The sequence below is a fragment of the Eptesicus fuscus genome, chromosome 9 (genome assembly GCF_027574615.1).
Source record: "Eptesicus fuscus isolate TK198812 chromosome 9, DD_ASM_mEF_20220401, whole genome shotgun sequence".
Taxonomy (NCBI): domain Eukaryota; kingdom Metazoa; phylum Chordata; class Mammalia; order Chiroptera; family Vespertilionidae; genus Eptesicus; species Eptesicus fuscus.
In genome coordinates, this window is record NC_072481.1 from 29469004 (window position 1) to 29484165 (window position 15162).

The 15162-nt window shown below is 40.4% G+C and overlaps 1 protein-coding gene across 4 annotated transcripts in view; it reads left to right on the forward strand.

Moving 5' to 3' along the window:
- FOXJ3 (forkhead box J3) overlaps positions 1 to 15162 on the forward strand; it is a 129648-nt gene that overhangs the window by 60330 nt on the left and 54156 nt on the right. For all 4 annotated transcript variants that reach the window (XM_028160248.2, XM_054720446.1, XM_008151288.3 and 1 more), the window contains one exon: positions 10636 to 10710. In XM_028160248.2, coding sequence (XP_028016049.1) covers positions 10636 to 10710 — 75 coding nt within the window. The remainder of the gene's footprint in view (positions 1 to 10635; positions 10711 to 15162) is intronic.

Genomic DNA, 15162 nt, shown 5'->3' on the forward strand with positions numbered 1-15162 from the left:
TCTTTTAGAGGGAATGGAAGAGAGAGGGAAAGACAGAAACATTGATGTGAGAGAAACACTTCAATTGGTTGCCTCCTGCATGTGCCCCGACCAAGGCCTGGGCTGGGGAGGAGCCTGCAACCGAGGTATGTGCCCTTGAACGGAATCGAACCCAGGATCCTTTGGTGGTCCACAGGCCGGTGCTCTATCCACTGAGTCAAACCGGCTAGGGCAAATTGAGAAAAATAGGATGCTGTGCTTTAAAGAGTTGAATAATTGAGCACGCCTACTGTGTGTAAGCCATAAAAATACCCAATAAAAGTATTAAAGGGTGTAGTTAATAATTGCTGTGAGAATTTAGAAGAGCTTATGGGAAGTGTGATGAGGTTATGAAGTGAGTGGCACAAAGATTAAGTGTATGAGAGTACAAGGAAGGGGAGACATTAGAAAACTATTGAGGAAATGGAATTTAACTATATTTTGAAGAAGACTACGATTTGGGGAGGTCTTTTTAATAGCTTCCAGGAAACGATTGTAGGGGTTCTTAGTAGAGAACAGAAGAGTTGGGATGGAGCCAGAATGTATCAATCCCATGAATTCAAAAATGCTGAGCTGAAGAACTAAGCCAGACAGAGAAAGACAAATAAATGTGGGAGGTAATCCTATCCTATATAATAAAAGCCTAATATGCTACAGTGTCTGACCGTTTGACAGTTTGACCAGTTGCTATGATGTGTACTGACCACTGGTAGGTTAGCTTGCTGCCTGGGTCTGGCCGATTGGGATTGGGCGAGATGGGCCGGACACGCCCTGGAACCCTCCCCTGTCCCTCCCCTGCACGGATTGTGCACTGGTGGGGTCCCTCGGCCTGGCCTGTACCCTCTTGTAATCTGGGACCCCTTGGGGAATGTCAGAAAGCCAGTTTCAGTCCAATCCTCACAGGCCAGGCCGAGGGACCCCACTGGTGCACGAATCCGTGCACTAGGCCTCTAGTAGTACATAAAGTTCAATTATATATCTCATTTTCCTGTCTGACCTCAGCTTCTGTTGAAGTGTAAGTCTATCTGAGAGTGCCAAATCCAGTCTACTGAATTTTTGGTTCTGCCCAGCCCAAATCATGGTATGAAACTGGATTAGAAGTGGTGATACAATTTCAATGGGAACATACATGATTTAGATACAACGAAGAAAGAGGGGTAAAAGAGGAGAAATGGGAGTATTTGGTCCATTATTTGGTCCATTCTGTTGCTTTAGGCAGACCTTTAATATTTCCAAAGATAGATGTTTCATAATTATTCTTTTTAAAAAGTTTCTTCCAGCCTGGCTGGTGTGGTTTAGTGGTTGAGCGTTGACCCATGTACCAAGAAGTCACAGGTTTGATTCCCTGTCAGGGCTGGGTTTCAGGCTCCATCCCCAGTAGGGGCGGTGTGCAGGAGGCAGCTGATCCATGTTGATGTTTCTCTCTCTTCCTTTCCTTTCCTCTAAAATCACCAAAAACATATTTTCTAAGAAAAGTTTCTTCCACCAAATTTTAGGTGCCTGGAACTTGCCATGATCAGCTTTAAATTTATTTTTGTAAATATAGAAATATTTTGAGCATTTCAAATGTAGGCAAATGGAAACTGGTTTTCTTCCTCCTTTGTTCAGGTCCTATCTCTCTTTTCAGGTTTTACTTTCCATTCTTTGTCCTTAGATTGTTTAGCACACTCCTACAATCTGCTACTCACTACATCTTCTTTAAACATGGAGGAGATGAGTTAGGGGAGAGTGGGAAATCGTTTAGTTTGTATTGGTTGAAGTAGGCAAAGAACGACCCTAAAGTAGCTGTCAATCACCTTTCCAGAAATGTAGAGCCAACTGAAGTCACCCAGAGGAGGAATTGTGCTCATGGTCATGCAAAAGGATTGAAATAGAATTTTAATATTTAGGTAAAACTCCCTTTTCATTTTGTGTCAGGGCATTGAATGGAAAGTACATATTAAAAATAACTCTAAATACTTCATAAGAGTTTAAAAAACATTCTCTGAATTTTCCATAATTGAATGGTTTTGTAACCTGAACTATATGTAAAGGAATTTAAGTTTTGGTGCTATTCACCTTACTAAAGAAAATTAACCTATTATGTTACTGGAGTATAGGGTAATAAAAAGGAAAATACAAGAGTGTTATGTGTATGTGGGGCTGTATTATGCTACTTTTTATGTGGGGGAAAATAAAAATATATATTTGTTTATTGTTATAAAAAAGAAACTTAAGAGGCCCGGTGCACGAAATTCATGCATGGGTATGGTCCCTAGGTCTGGCCGCCGATCACGGCCGATCTGTGGGGCGACTGGTGGGGCAGTCAGGGGGCCCCCCACTGGCACCCGCCTTGGCTGGCCTGGGGCCTGCAGGCTGGGAGCAGCTCTTGTGTTGAGCGTCTGCCCCCTAAGTGGTCAGTGTGCATCATAGCGACTGGTCAGTTCACCGGTCGTTCCGCTGTTCAGTTGATTTGCATATTAGGCTTTTATTATATATATAGGATAGTTACCTATAGAGGATGGATGGAACTGAGATAGAAGGGATTAAGATTTCAATTATACCTTTTTACATAGTTTTGAGTGTGGGACCATGTGTTTTACCCAAAAGTGCCCTAGCCGATTTTGCTGAGTGGTTAGAGCGTGGGCCTGCAGACTGAAGGTCGCAGGTTTGATTCCAGTCAAGGGCATGTATTTCAGTTGCAGGGCCAGTCCCCAATCTGGGTTGGGGCAAGTGTGGAAGGCAGCCAATTCATGTATCTCTCTCACATCGATGTTTCTCTCTCTGTCTTTCCCACTCCCTTCCACTTTCTCTAAAAATCAATGGAAAAAACATCCTCGGATGAGGATTAAGAAAACACACACACATAGACACATAAATAGGGAAAAAAAGATGGGAAAAGGAAACTTTAAAACTAAATACAAGTAGACACAAATAAGCCTTAACATCATATCAAATGGGTAATGTAATCACACAAAAAAATTCGAGACACTTTTGGAAAGAGCTTCCTGACTATATACCTTCATAGCATTTATACTAAAGATGAAAAGAATTGCCAAGAAATCATGAACTTTACTTAGTAGATTTGTAGAGTGGTATTTTGCTAGTCAGTCTTTATCTCCAATAACTCTAAGAAAAGAAGTCGGGAGAAATTCTGAAACTATTTTATGTGTTTGGTAGCATAGAACAAATGAGTGCATGTATTGATGTTTTGGGGAACCAGGCCTCTCACAGTATAAGAAGAGAAATACAGGTAGTATATGATTGTTGATTTGAATTGGAGGTGCCAGTTTAAACTCAAGTTTAAAATAAAAATCACTTATAGTGTTTTCAAAATTTAGATTCCAGGGTTACAACTTCAGTGAGACCTAATGCAATACTATCTGAAAGTCAGAAGGGATTTCCCTAAAGAACTGTTGTTTAAACCATGAACAAATTGAAAATTAAGTAGACTCAATCAGATGAAGGGATGGAGTAAGACTGAGGGCAATCTTTGCAGAGGGAGCAACAAATGGAAAGCCTAGAGATGAGAGAACATTGGAAGGGATGAGTATAGACAGTAAGGTAGGGTCAGATGATGAGGAGGCTTTGTTAAGGATTTTGGATTTTATCCTAAGTGCAATGGAAAATTGTTGAAAGGTTTTAAGTGAAAGGGTGACATCAGATTTACTTTGTGAAGAGATAATTGCTTGCAAGGTGGAGAATGGTGAAGGAGGGGCAAAAAGAGGGAAGTGGAGGTTGGGCACCAGTTAGGTAGGTATTGTACTACATTTGGTGAGACTGGTGCCTGGACTGGGATAGTAACAGAAGAGATGGAATACAATAGCTAGGTCAAAGGTAAGTTTAATAAGATTTGGTGACAGATTTGTTATATATGGTGAGAAGGAAGGAGGATGATTGGAACTTGTATATGAATAATTGTCTTTCAATGAAAAGGGAAAATGGGAAGATGATCACACTGGAAATAAAGATTGGTTTATTTTTTTATTTTTATTTATTTCAGGGAGGAAGGGAGAGGGAGATAGAAACATCAGTGATGGAAGAGAATCATTGATCGAGTGCCTCCTGCATGTCCCCTACTGGGGATTGAGCCCGCAACCTGGGCATGTGCCCTTGACCAGAATCGAGCCTGGGACCTTTCAGTCCGCAGACCAAGACTCTATCCACTGAGCCAAACCGGCTAGGGCAGATTGGTTTAGTTGTAAACATGTTGAGTTTAAGGTGTTTCTGGAGATGTCTAGTAGATGTTTGAAAATATGTTAGAAACTTAGGAGAAAGTTCTAGTTTGGAGATTTAGATAGATTTAAGTGTCATAGGTAGTCATTGAAGCCATGATTGTTGATGGGATTGCCTAGGTAACAAATGTAGAAATGAGAAAAGGACATAGGGCAGAGCCTTAAAGACTTCCAATATTTCAGTTTTTTAGAGATGGGTTCTTTCCCTGAAACCATTTAGAAAATAGACTGTCTTGATTTCTTCTTCTGACCATCTCGAGTCCCACCTCACCCTCACCCCCTTCTTGAAATTTTAAGGTAGGTAGATGAACTTCAGTTTGTTTAATTAGTTCTTTTTATTGTCTTCTTTTCAATTTGGATTGAGTATTTTTTATGATTCCATTTTATCTCCACTATTATTTGTTATACCTCTGACTAAATTTTGCTAGTGATTGCTGGTAGGGTTTTCTGTGCCAAGGGTTCAGCGTACCTGAGGTGGGCTGGTGAAGGATGGAGAAAAGACAAAGAGAATAAGCTGGGTCTAGGTAGATCTTCTGTGCCTGGCTGAGACCACAGAACAGATCCAGACTGCAAGCTGATGCTTTATTTTATAGTCAGGGGTAAACAAGATAATTTACAATGTTCTTGTAAGTTTCACTTGTTTTGGCAGCACTTGCTGCACCTCCCACAGTCCATTTGCCCCTTAGCTACCCAGGAAAGATCTAGGGAACATTCACAAGATCAAGCTTAATTATGCTAAGAGGGCTGTGCCCTGTAAGCTGGGACTGGTTTGCGGCTTTGCCAGCATGTCAGTCCAAGGCTTAACCCTATAACCGCTCCCTACAGTTTTCCAAACACATCTTTAGCTAATCACATTCTACCTTCAAATATAGCATTTTTTGTATAGTGGAAGAACTTTATAAACCTTACTAGAGGCCCGATGCATGAAATTCGTGCAAGGGGCTCAGCCCTCGCAGCCCTGGCTGCCTCAGCTGGCCCTCACAGCCTCTGCCGGCCTTTGCAGCCTCTGCCTGCCCTCACAGCCTCGGCTGGCCCTCGCAGCCCCGGCTTCATCCGGAAGGTCATCTGGATGGTTGTCCGGACGGTTGTTCTGCTGTTCGTTCTAATCAGCATATTAGCTCTTTATTATATAGGATAATTTTAATTCCTCTGACCCATCTTTTGTGCTACAATATTATTCATTTTACTTCTACATTTTGAAAACCCCATAATAAATTGTGTTAACAGTTACCTTTTTAAAAAATAAAATATTTTATATATTTTTTTACAGAGAGGAAGGGAGAGTGATAGAGAGTTAGAAACATCAGTGAGAGAGAAACATCGATCGGCTGCCTCCTGCACACCCCCTACTGGGGATGTGCCTGCAACCAAGATACATGCCCTTGATCAGAATCGAACCTGGGACCTTTCAGTCTGTGGGCCAACAAGAAAAAGTGTTTTTTAAAATTTACCTCCCTTTTTATAATTTCTGGAACTCTTCATTTTTTTATTTTATTTTTTTGTAGATCCAAGTTTCCACTTGGTATCATACTTCTTCTGCCTGAAGAACTTCCTTATAACATTGCCAGCCAACTGGCAATGAATTATTTCAGCTTTTGTTTGTTTGGAAGTCTTTGTTTTGCTTTAATTTTTGGGAAGTATTTTCACTGGGTATAAAATTGACAGTTTTAAAAATTTTAGTATTTTAAAAATGTCATTCTGTTTTCTTCTCTCTTGCATAGTTTTTGAGAAATTTGCTATAATCCTTATCTTTATTTCTCTGTATGTAATCTTTTTTTTTACTCTTGCTGCCTTTAATATACTCTCTTAAGTTTGATTTTCAGCATTTTGATTAATGAACCTAAGTGTGGATTTTTTATTCTGCTTGGTGTTCTCTGAAATTCTTTTCATCTTTGATTTGTTTGTTGTCTTGCGTTATTTTTGGAAGATTCTTGACTGTTAACTTCAAATTTTTTTTGCCTCATTGCTTTCTCTTCTCTCCTTCTGGGACTCAGATTACTTGTATTGTTCCATAGTCTTGGATGATGATGATGATGATGATGATGATGATGATGATGAGTGTGTCAGTCTATATGATTTCTATTGATTGATCCTCAAGATATCTGAGCCTCTCCATAGTTGTGTCAGTCTACTGATGAGTCCATCTGGGAAATTCTTTATCTTTGATCATGTGTTGTATCTTTCATTCACATTTGACTCTTTTCTTAACAGTTTCCACAACTCTGTTGAAATTCCTCATCTCTTTATGCAAGTTACCACCTTTTTCTACTTGGTATTTTATATAATAAAAGGCTAATATGCAAATTGTCCTCTCTACTGGGAGTTTGACCAGGGGGCGGGGTCAGCTGGCCAACTGCCCTTTGCCCCTCCCCCTGACCGGTCAGACCCCACCCGTGCACGAATTCGTATACCAGGGCTCTAGTTTTAACATATTAGTCATAGTTATTTTTAAGTTTTTTTTTTTTTTGACTATTCAAATTTATTTTACTTTTAAATCTTTTTTTTTGACATTTTTTTAATTGAGGTATTATATGTGTACATATCTTACCATTACTCCCCCCCCCCCACCCCACACCCATACATGCCCTCACCCCCCAGAGTATTTTTAAGTTCTTATCTGATAGTTCTAACACCTGAGTCGTCTCTCAATTGGATTTTTTTTTGCTTATCTCTTGACAATGGTTCCCCCCCCCCATGCTTTTCTATCTCTTGAAATTTTTGATTGAGTGCCAGATAGATGTGTAGGAGACTAAAAGGGGATTAATTAGAGGAAATAATTTAATATTGCTATTTTCCCCTTCTCTATAATAGAAGTGTCAGAGATGAAAGAAATTAGTAAAATGTATATGAAAACCTGTCAGAGTCTGGGGCTCACCATGGGACCCAGAGTCAAATCCCTGCCCACCCACATGCACCTCAAAATAGCGTGAGACTGAGACCCGGCTGCCCCCCTCTCCCCCATTGGGCTAGATCCAGACCCGGCCAGTCCCACCCTTGTCAAGCCCTGCTGGGCAGGGGGCGTAGCCTCAGGTCCCCTGGCCCGGCGCCAGGATAAGGGGGCGTGGCCTGAGGTTCCCCAGACCGGGGCGGGGGACATGCTTTGAGGTCCTCCATCAAGTTCCACTAGATGGGGAACATGGCCTGAGGTCCCCCGTCAAGCCCCGCCAGGCGGGGGGGGGGGGGGGGGCGCGTGCAGCCTCAGGTCCCCCATCAAGCCCCGCTGGGCAGGGGCGCAGCCTGAATTTCCCCGACCCAGCACTGAGGGTGCACCTTGAGGTCCCTGTGAAGCCCTGCAGGGTGGGGGGCATGGCCTCAAGGTCCCCTGTCAAGCCCTGCCGGGCAGGGGGTGCAGTCTGAGGTCCCCCGGCCTGGTGCTGGGGTGGGGGGCGTGGCCTGAAGTCCCCTGTCAAACCCCACCTGGTGGGGGGCGCATCCTGAGGAGCAGCCTGAGGCCCCCTAGCCCAGCACCAGGACGGGAAGTGCACCTTGAGGTCCCCTGTCAAGCTCTGCTGGGCGGGGGGCGTGGCCTCAGGTCCCCTGGCCTGGCACTGGGGTGGAGGATGTGGCCTGAGGTCCCCTGTCAAGCCCCACAGGGGCAGGTGAGGGCGTAGCCTCAGGTCCTTGCTGATTGCTCATTAAGGCTCCTTATGGGAACTTGGCCTCATCTGTGGGTGCAGCCATTTTTGTGATGGAGTGATGGTCAATTCCATCTTTATTAGATAGGATACTATTTATAAATGGACAAGCATTTTTTGCCCCAGATCATTTTTGTGGGGAGTTGAATCAGTCAGTAATGGACTGGATATGGTTTTTGTTGTCTATATCTTTGTCCTCAGTATACTGCAGACTTTACATTTCTCCAGCAGTAGTCTCCTGTTACCTTGGGCTAGGAATGGAGGGCTTAGGTGCTTGTAGGCTTTTCTCAGTTTTCCTGCTTTCTTTTTAGATTTTAGTTGTCTCTGTCCATCTTGCTACAGGTGGAGATGAGAGACATGCTTCTACCTCTTCTCTATCAGATTGTTTCTGCTTATTACTCACTGGTAGGGTGGGGGGTTTTATCTGTTTTAACAGGCCCTTGGACTTGGGTGTGTGGCTTTTTTAGTGTTTCTTTCCTTCAGCCAGACTAGCCTTGCATCTGTAATTGCTTTTGGGATAATTTCCTGCCCCTCCCTCAGCTAACGTAGTTCTGACACAGTCCCAGAGGTAAAAGTAATTTGCTTCTACTCTTCTCCCATCAGCAGTAAAATCTTCGCCTGTGTCCTGGGAAGGGGTTTCCTATCCCTCCCTACAGGCAGAAGTTGTTGTTGTTGTTTTTTTTCCCCATTCTTCCTTAGAAGCAGTCTTTGTCAGAGTCCTATGAGTAAGAGATTTTGTTGCCCCTACCTTAAGTTTTTTGCTTTGTAATACCTATAGAAGGTGATGGGGTTTTGTCTCCTGCTTTGTGCTTGTCAGTTGCCTCTTTGCTGCTTATGCAATAAAGGAGACTTTCTTTGGTCTCTTTTCCTAACCACCCCCCACTCCCCATTCTTTCTTGTGAGCATATAGTGAAGGCGCATGGAGGAGCTTGAAAGTGATTGGGAGCTTCTGTCTGGGAACCTTGTTGCTCTAAACCAGGGGTGGGGAACCTCCGGCCCGCAGGCTTTATAGAAGACCTGCGAAGTCATTTGGTCTGGCCCTGCCAAGGCAACCACAGGCAGGACTCAAAATTCAGTAAGACTAGGAGCTTTTTTTTCATAGCAACATAAATTTACATTAAATGAATTATATTAAGCGAATGATGCTATAAATATCCAAATGGCCCTTGGCAGAAATAAGGTTCCCCAGCTCTGCTCTAAACTGACAGATTAGCCCATGCTTGGCCTTTCAAATTTTAGCTAATTTCTTGGATGGTGGTCACTTCTTTCCCCCAGGCTCTGCCAAAAGGTGAGACAGTTTGTCCCCTTTCTCACTGAATGGGCTTATCCCTTGCAGGAATTTCATTTTTTGGGCTGCCTTGCAACCTCAGCTCTCTAAGGCTGTTCAAATAGGTGTGATTTGGGGAGGGAGTGGGCTAACCCATTGTTTTCTCATTGTTTGGGAGAGATCATCATTCTTGGTAGCTATCTACTTCCCAAGCAGAATTCTTGTTTGGATGTTTGCACTTCTTGTCTTCTGTAGGCTAAGTGTCTCTGAAAAAATATTTCTAAAATATTTGGTAATAAGATAGGCTTGATTTATATTCATCTTTTAAAATCTTTCTTTAATACCAATATAGTCCCATGAGAGGGAACTTTTAATATAGGCATTATTGTTATAGAGTTTTGAATTTTTTATTAAATAATAAAATAAACATTATGCCAAAAACGACCTCCCAAAATTCTAAGTTGTGGTTAAATGTAGTTGGAGCCCCTCTCCACCTGGCCGCTTTGGAATAAACAATTATGGAATGAATGGATCTTGGAGAATTTCATTAAGAAAAAATGGCCTTTAGATGTTTTCTTTAAAAATTGTGTCATAATCCTACTTATTAGTGAAAGATTTCTTCTTTCATAGATTTTTTTCCAAGTGCATTTTCCTGCCATCTAAGGTGGTTATTTTTTGTTTGTTTTTGTATTGATTTCAGAGAGGAAGGGAGAGGAAGAGAGAGATAGAAACACCAGTGATGAGATAGAATCATCGATTGGCTGCCTCCTGCATTGGGGATCGAGCCCACAACCCGGGCATGTGCCCTTGACCAGAATCGAACCTGGGACCTTTCAGTCCGCAGGCTCAATTCCTGCGACATTGAGAAACCTAGATGTTCTTGCTAGCCCTTTGTAGTCAGTGTCTTCTTTCTGTTTTTCTTTCTTATAGATTGCAGTGAGAACTTGATTGGTGCCTATATGCTCTTGTAATGGAGCAGTGGAATTATTTGTTTCGAATTTTTAACATTAAAAAGTGATAATACATGTGCTTTATAGATCATTTGAACTGCAGAAAAGAGGAAAATAATCATTACATATAATTCTATGTAAAAAAGCTATTCACATTTTGCATTTTGACTTGTTTCCAAGAATGAATGAATTAATCACAATTAAAGTCATAATATGTATATAATTTTATATTTAGCATTTAATATTTAATATTAATCATAGGCATCTCCCTGCATCATTAAAAGTTCTTAATAAACATTTAAAATGGGACATATAGTCCGTTATTTGGAATTTTGTAACATTCACCAGAAACTTTCAATAACTGCTTTCCTTTGCAGCATTCATAATTGGAAAATCAAAAAGGTTTAAACTTGAAGCTCATTTAAAAAGCTTACTCTATTTGTAATTGTATTCCAGTGCATAGAGATATTTAGATTTCTGATTCTGTTTTTAAAGGTGGATTTTACTTTTTGGATTCCAGTGACTGTATGGTTTTTCTTCTTTAATTTTAGAATTCCATACGACATAATCTGTCGCTGAACAAGTGTTTCCTTAAAGTGCCTCGATCCAAGGATGACCCTGGAAAGGTAGGATTTGTTTTCTTAAAATAATTGGATTCTTCATTATATCTATTGTCATGTTTGTACCTAAGATATATCTGTTATATAAAGAAAAATAATTGGAATGAGAGCATTCGGTTCATTGATCAGGACTATTTGTGGAAATAGCAAGTCCTCCTTCAGCCCACTCCCACCTACCCGCCCCTACCCTGCCCCACCTTATCCCCATTTTAGTTGGTATGCTTCAGGGACCAGCCAGGCGGGGAGAGCTTTCTTTTTAAACAGTGGGAAACTAGCTAGTATAGAACTGGTCTGTTATAGTTTGCTGTTTCTAATCTAGTTTTTGTTTGGTTATTTTCTTAAGTGTATGTATTAAATTTGGTTTTTGAACTGCTTGTTAGGAACCACACTTTATTAAGTATTACATACAAGAGGTTGATTTGTGTGTAATTGAAAACTGGAAGTAATTTTCCCTGAAATAAAATTGTTTTTCTGTTATTTCCTTTTTTTCTTAGTTGCTGTTTTTTCCTCTTCATTCCATTTATCTCCTGCCACCATTATTACATTTTTAGTATTTTATCTACACAGACTTGTTTGTTTCAATAGCCATGTCAACTGCTTGATTTCTAAGCTCAGAGTATTTGCTTGGACCATATTTGATTGTCAGGATAAATTATTAGATTAGGACAGTGTATCTGTTAGCAAGTATGAATTCTTGTTTGGATGTTTGCACTTCTTGTCTTCTGTAGGCTAAGTGTCTCTGAAAAAATATTTCTAAAATGAAAGCCTGGTCATATTATCACCCTGCTTAAAAGTACTCCCCAGTGTTCTGTAGATGTTTCTTTTATAAAATATCCTTTAGTATGTTTTTCTTGATCTGCCTTTCTAGCTATGCTTCACCCCATACAAGACCCATTGTAAGGGATTACTTGGTTTCCCAAACATGGTTTTCAAATGGTCTTCTCTCTCTCTTTTTTTTTAAAAATATATTTTTATTGATTTCAGAGAGGAAGGGAGAGGGAGATATAGATAGAAACATCAGTGATGAGAGAGAATCATTGATTGGCTGCCTCCTGCATGCCCCTTATTGGAGATCGAGCCCACAACCCGAGCATGTGCCCTTGACTGGAATCAAATCCGGGACTCTCCAGTCCACAGGCCGATGCTCTATCCACTGTGCCAAACCAGCTAGGGCCATCCAGTGGTCTTCTCTTAATGCGCAAAGTCCCCTTTCTCTACTTGTCTGGCTTACTCCTTGTCTTTTAAGATTGAGCTTCAACATTACTTCTCTGAGGCTAACCTCCCCCCGTATCTCCCCTCCACCCCACACACACATATCAAATGAGTTTGTTGTTCCCTCTTTTGAGTTCCTGTTACTTTTTCATCATTGTAGCAGCTCCTAACTGGTCTTTCTATCCATGGACTTACTTATTTCTGATTTATAGCAACTTTCACATAGTAGCCAGCGATCTTTAGGGGAAAAAAAAGTTCACCTAATCATATGTACTCTCTGTTTAAAATCTTAATTGGTCATCTATTGTCCTTAGGTTAAAGTCTATAAATTATGAGGGTAGGGATCATCTATATATATAAAAGTCTAATATTCTAATTGTCCCTCCAGCTGTTTGACCATTCAAGCAGTCGCTATGACGCGCACTGATCACCAGGGGGCATATGCTCCAACCGGTAGGTTAGCTTGCTGCTGGGGTCCGGCTGATCAGAACTGGGCGAGACGGGCCAGACACGCCCTGGAGCCTTCCTGTGGTCCATCCCCAACTCCGATTGTGCGCTGGTTGGGTCCCATGGCCTGGCCTGTGCCCTCTCGCAATCCGGGACCCATCGGGGGATGCCAGAGAGCTGGTTTTGGCCCAATCCCCACAGGACAGGCTGAGGGACCCCACCGGTTCACAAATCCATGCACCAGGCCTCTCAAGTATGTATATAGTTTACTTGTTAGCCCCAGTTACTTGTGCAGTGGCTGGTGGCATTGAAGAGACACTCTTGTTGAATGAATGAATATATTATATCCTTTGCTAGATGGCTAATTTCTTAAGGTTAGAGATGGAGAGTTATTAATTTCTATTGTAAAGCAGGCACTCTTAGAAAACTAATATTTTATAGCACCTACTATGATTTGCCCATTAAGTTGGTTCTTAATAAGATTAAATAGTTTATTATAATAGTTTTCTTATTTGACCTAGTTTATTATTTGCCTGTGTTCATAACTTTCTAGGGTTGAGTCTAGGAATTGGTAAAATTTTTCTTTCCTTTAAAGCAGGCTTATTATAAAAAACGAATTTCAAATTTTTATATTTACTTCATTGCAATTTTCTATGGGCAGTGAGTATATATGACTGACAGAAAGGGTTCTTAAGAGTTTAGGAATTATCTATTTTATTAGAGTTCTATAAAGCAACTAATTAGATTCTGTAACCAGGTGGCTTAGATTTAATTTTTAAATGAGGTTTAAGTCATTTAAAAAAACCCACACATGAAAACTATATTATGTACTAAATTTATTTATTTTTAAAATATTTTTTATTGATTTTTTTTTTTTTTTTTTTGAGAGGAAGAGAGGGGGAGAGAGAGAAACATCAATGTGAGCAAAACATCGATGGGCTGCCTCCTGCACATCCCCTACTGGGGATTGAGCTGGCAATTTAGGCATGTGCCCTGATTGGTAATTGAACCTGCAACCTTTTGGTGTATGGGACGATGGCCGACCAACTGAGCCACTCCAGCCAGGGCTATTTATTGTTAACTGTATTACAGATGTTCCCCATTTCCTGCTTCTTTATCCCCTTCCACCAGCCCCCGCTCCACCCCAGGCCTTCTCCACGCTATTATCTGTGTCCATGGGTTATGCATATATGCATGTATGTTCTTTGGTTAACTCTGACTCCTCCATTATGTACTAAATTTCAACCAGTTGGAGATCTGTTTTTTAAAAAAATCTGTCAGGTTTTCTTTTGTGCAGAACTTAAAGCTTTTCTCCACCTTAGTCAATTAATATCATGGGGTTAAGGGAGATGAAGAAAGACATATATTACTCTTTACAACTATTCTTTTTGAATCAGGATCATCTTACTGATGTGCAACCAAAACAAAATACAGAAGTAAATAAAAGCTTTCAATTTTTACCATTATTCTCTAGTATTAAACTTGTTTTTATCAAAACACATTATTTTTCTCATTGGTTTTGGTCATAATTGTAAATATAGTATATTTGATCTTATAAAGTACATTTAAGCTAAAAGAGACATTTTTATTTTCACTCTCAAGGTGAGATTTAAATGCCATTGCCCTTACTGATTTTGATCAGAAATAAATGTTATAATTGGTCTTATAAGATACATTCATATGAAAACATTCATTTTAATTTTTGATATAAAAATAAAATTTTATTAAGCTTCCATTGCTTAAAAAATTTTTTTTAAAAACCTCAGATCTAGCCCATTTTAAATAAAGCAAATAAATTAGGAATGACCCAGGTTCAGTGTCGAAATAGAACCCAAGTGTATTGGCCAGACTTACTTGCAAGTCACAGAAGCCCATTACAGACCATCTTAAGGGAGAAAATATCTACAGTAAGAACTGGAGCCTGGTTCTTAAAATTTCTCACCAGGCATGTCTCTTCACATCCCTTAGCTTTTCTGATGCCTGCATTTCAGCCCATTTAGTAACAGAGATGACCATCAGCAGCTTCTGGCTTATATTCTGCACCTGGAGTATAGCAAATGTCTTAGAATGAATGCTGAACAAGCAGAATACATTTGGTTTCTTGATTCCTAGACTAGTGCTTTTTCCAGTGTGCCAATCTTCCTTGAGAGGGAGGCCAAAATGTTAGTTAAGTTTGGGTACTTATGAATTGTTTTTTCTTTTTGTATTACAGTGTTTCCTGGCATTTGAGGAGCTTTTCCAAAACCACCCTCACCACAGTGGGAGAAAACCATTGAGCCAAGGTGGGGTGGGAGTAGTTTTGATTTTTGGGTATGGGGTGGACTTTTACCCCTTAGGCTTTTGCTAGCTGCTACTATGACCCAGATGGGTCCAAGAGAGAGAGGTAGAAGTAGCTTATATAGCATCTTCTTTCTCATCTTTATTATGGTATAGCTTCCTGTTCCAAGTATTACCAGAGAGGTATGAAGGCCAGCCTAAGCTTGAAGAATATTGTTGAGTTACAGATATTTTTATATGGCCATTTATTTTGGACTCAATCCTTCATTTCCTAGAAGCTGTTGTCATAAAAGCTCTGAAATTCATTTTCCTCTGTTCCCTGAAACTAATTACAAACAGCCACATTATTGTTTTCTTTAAAAAGAAACACAAACAAGATGAAATTATATTTTTCATTGATAATTGCTGCTTTTTGGAGGACAGATTTCTATTTTCTCTTTCCTTAAGTCCAACCTTATTTCTTCATACTGCAGTCTGTCCATTTCCTTATTCCTATCTTTTGTTCCTCTTTTCTCATTAGTT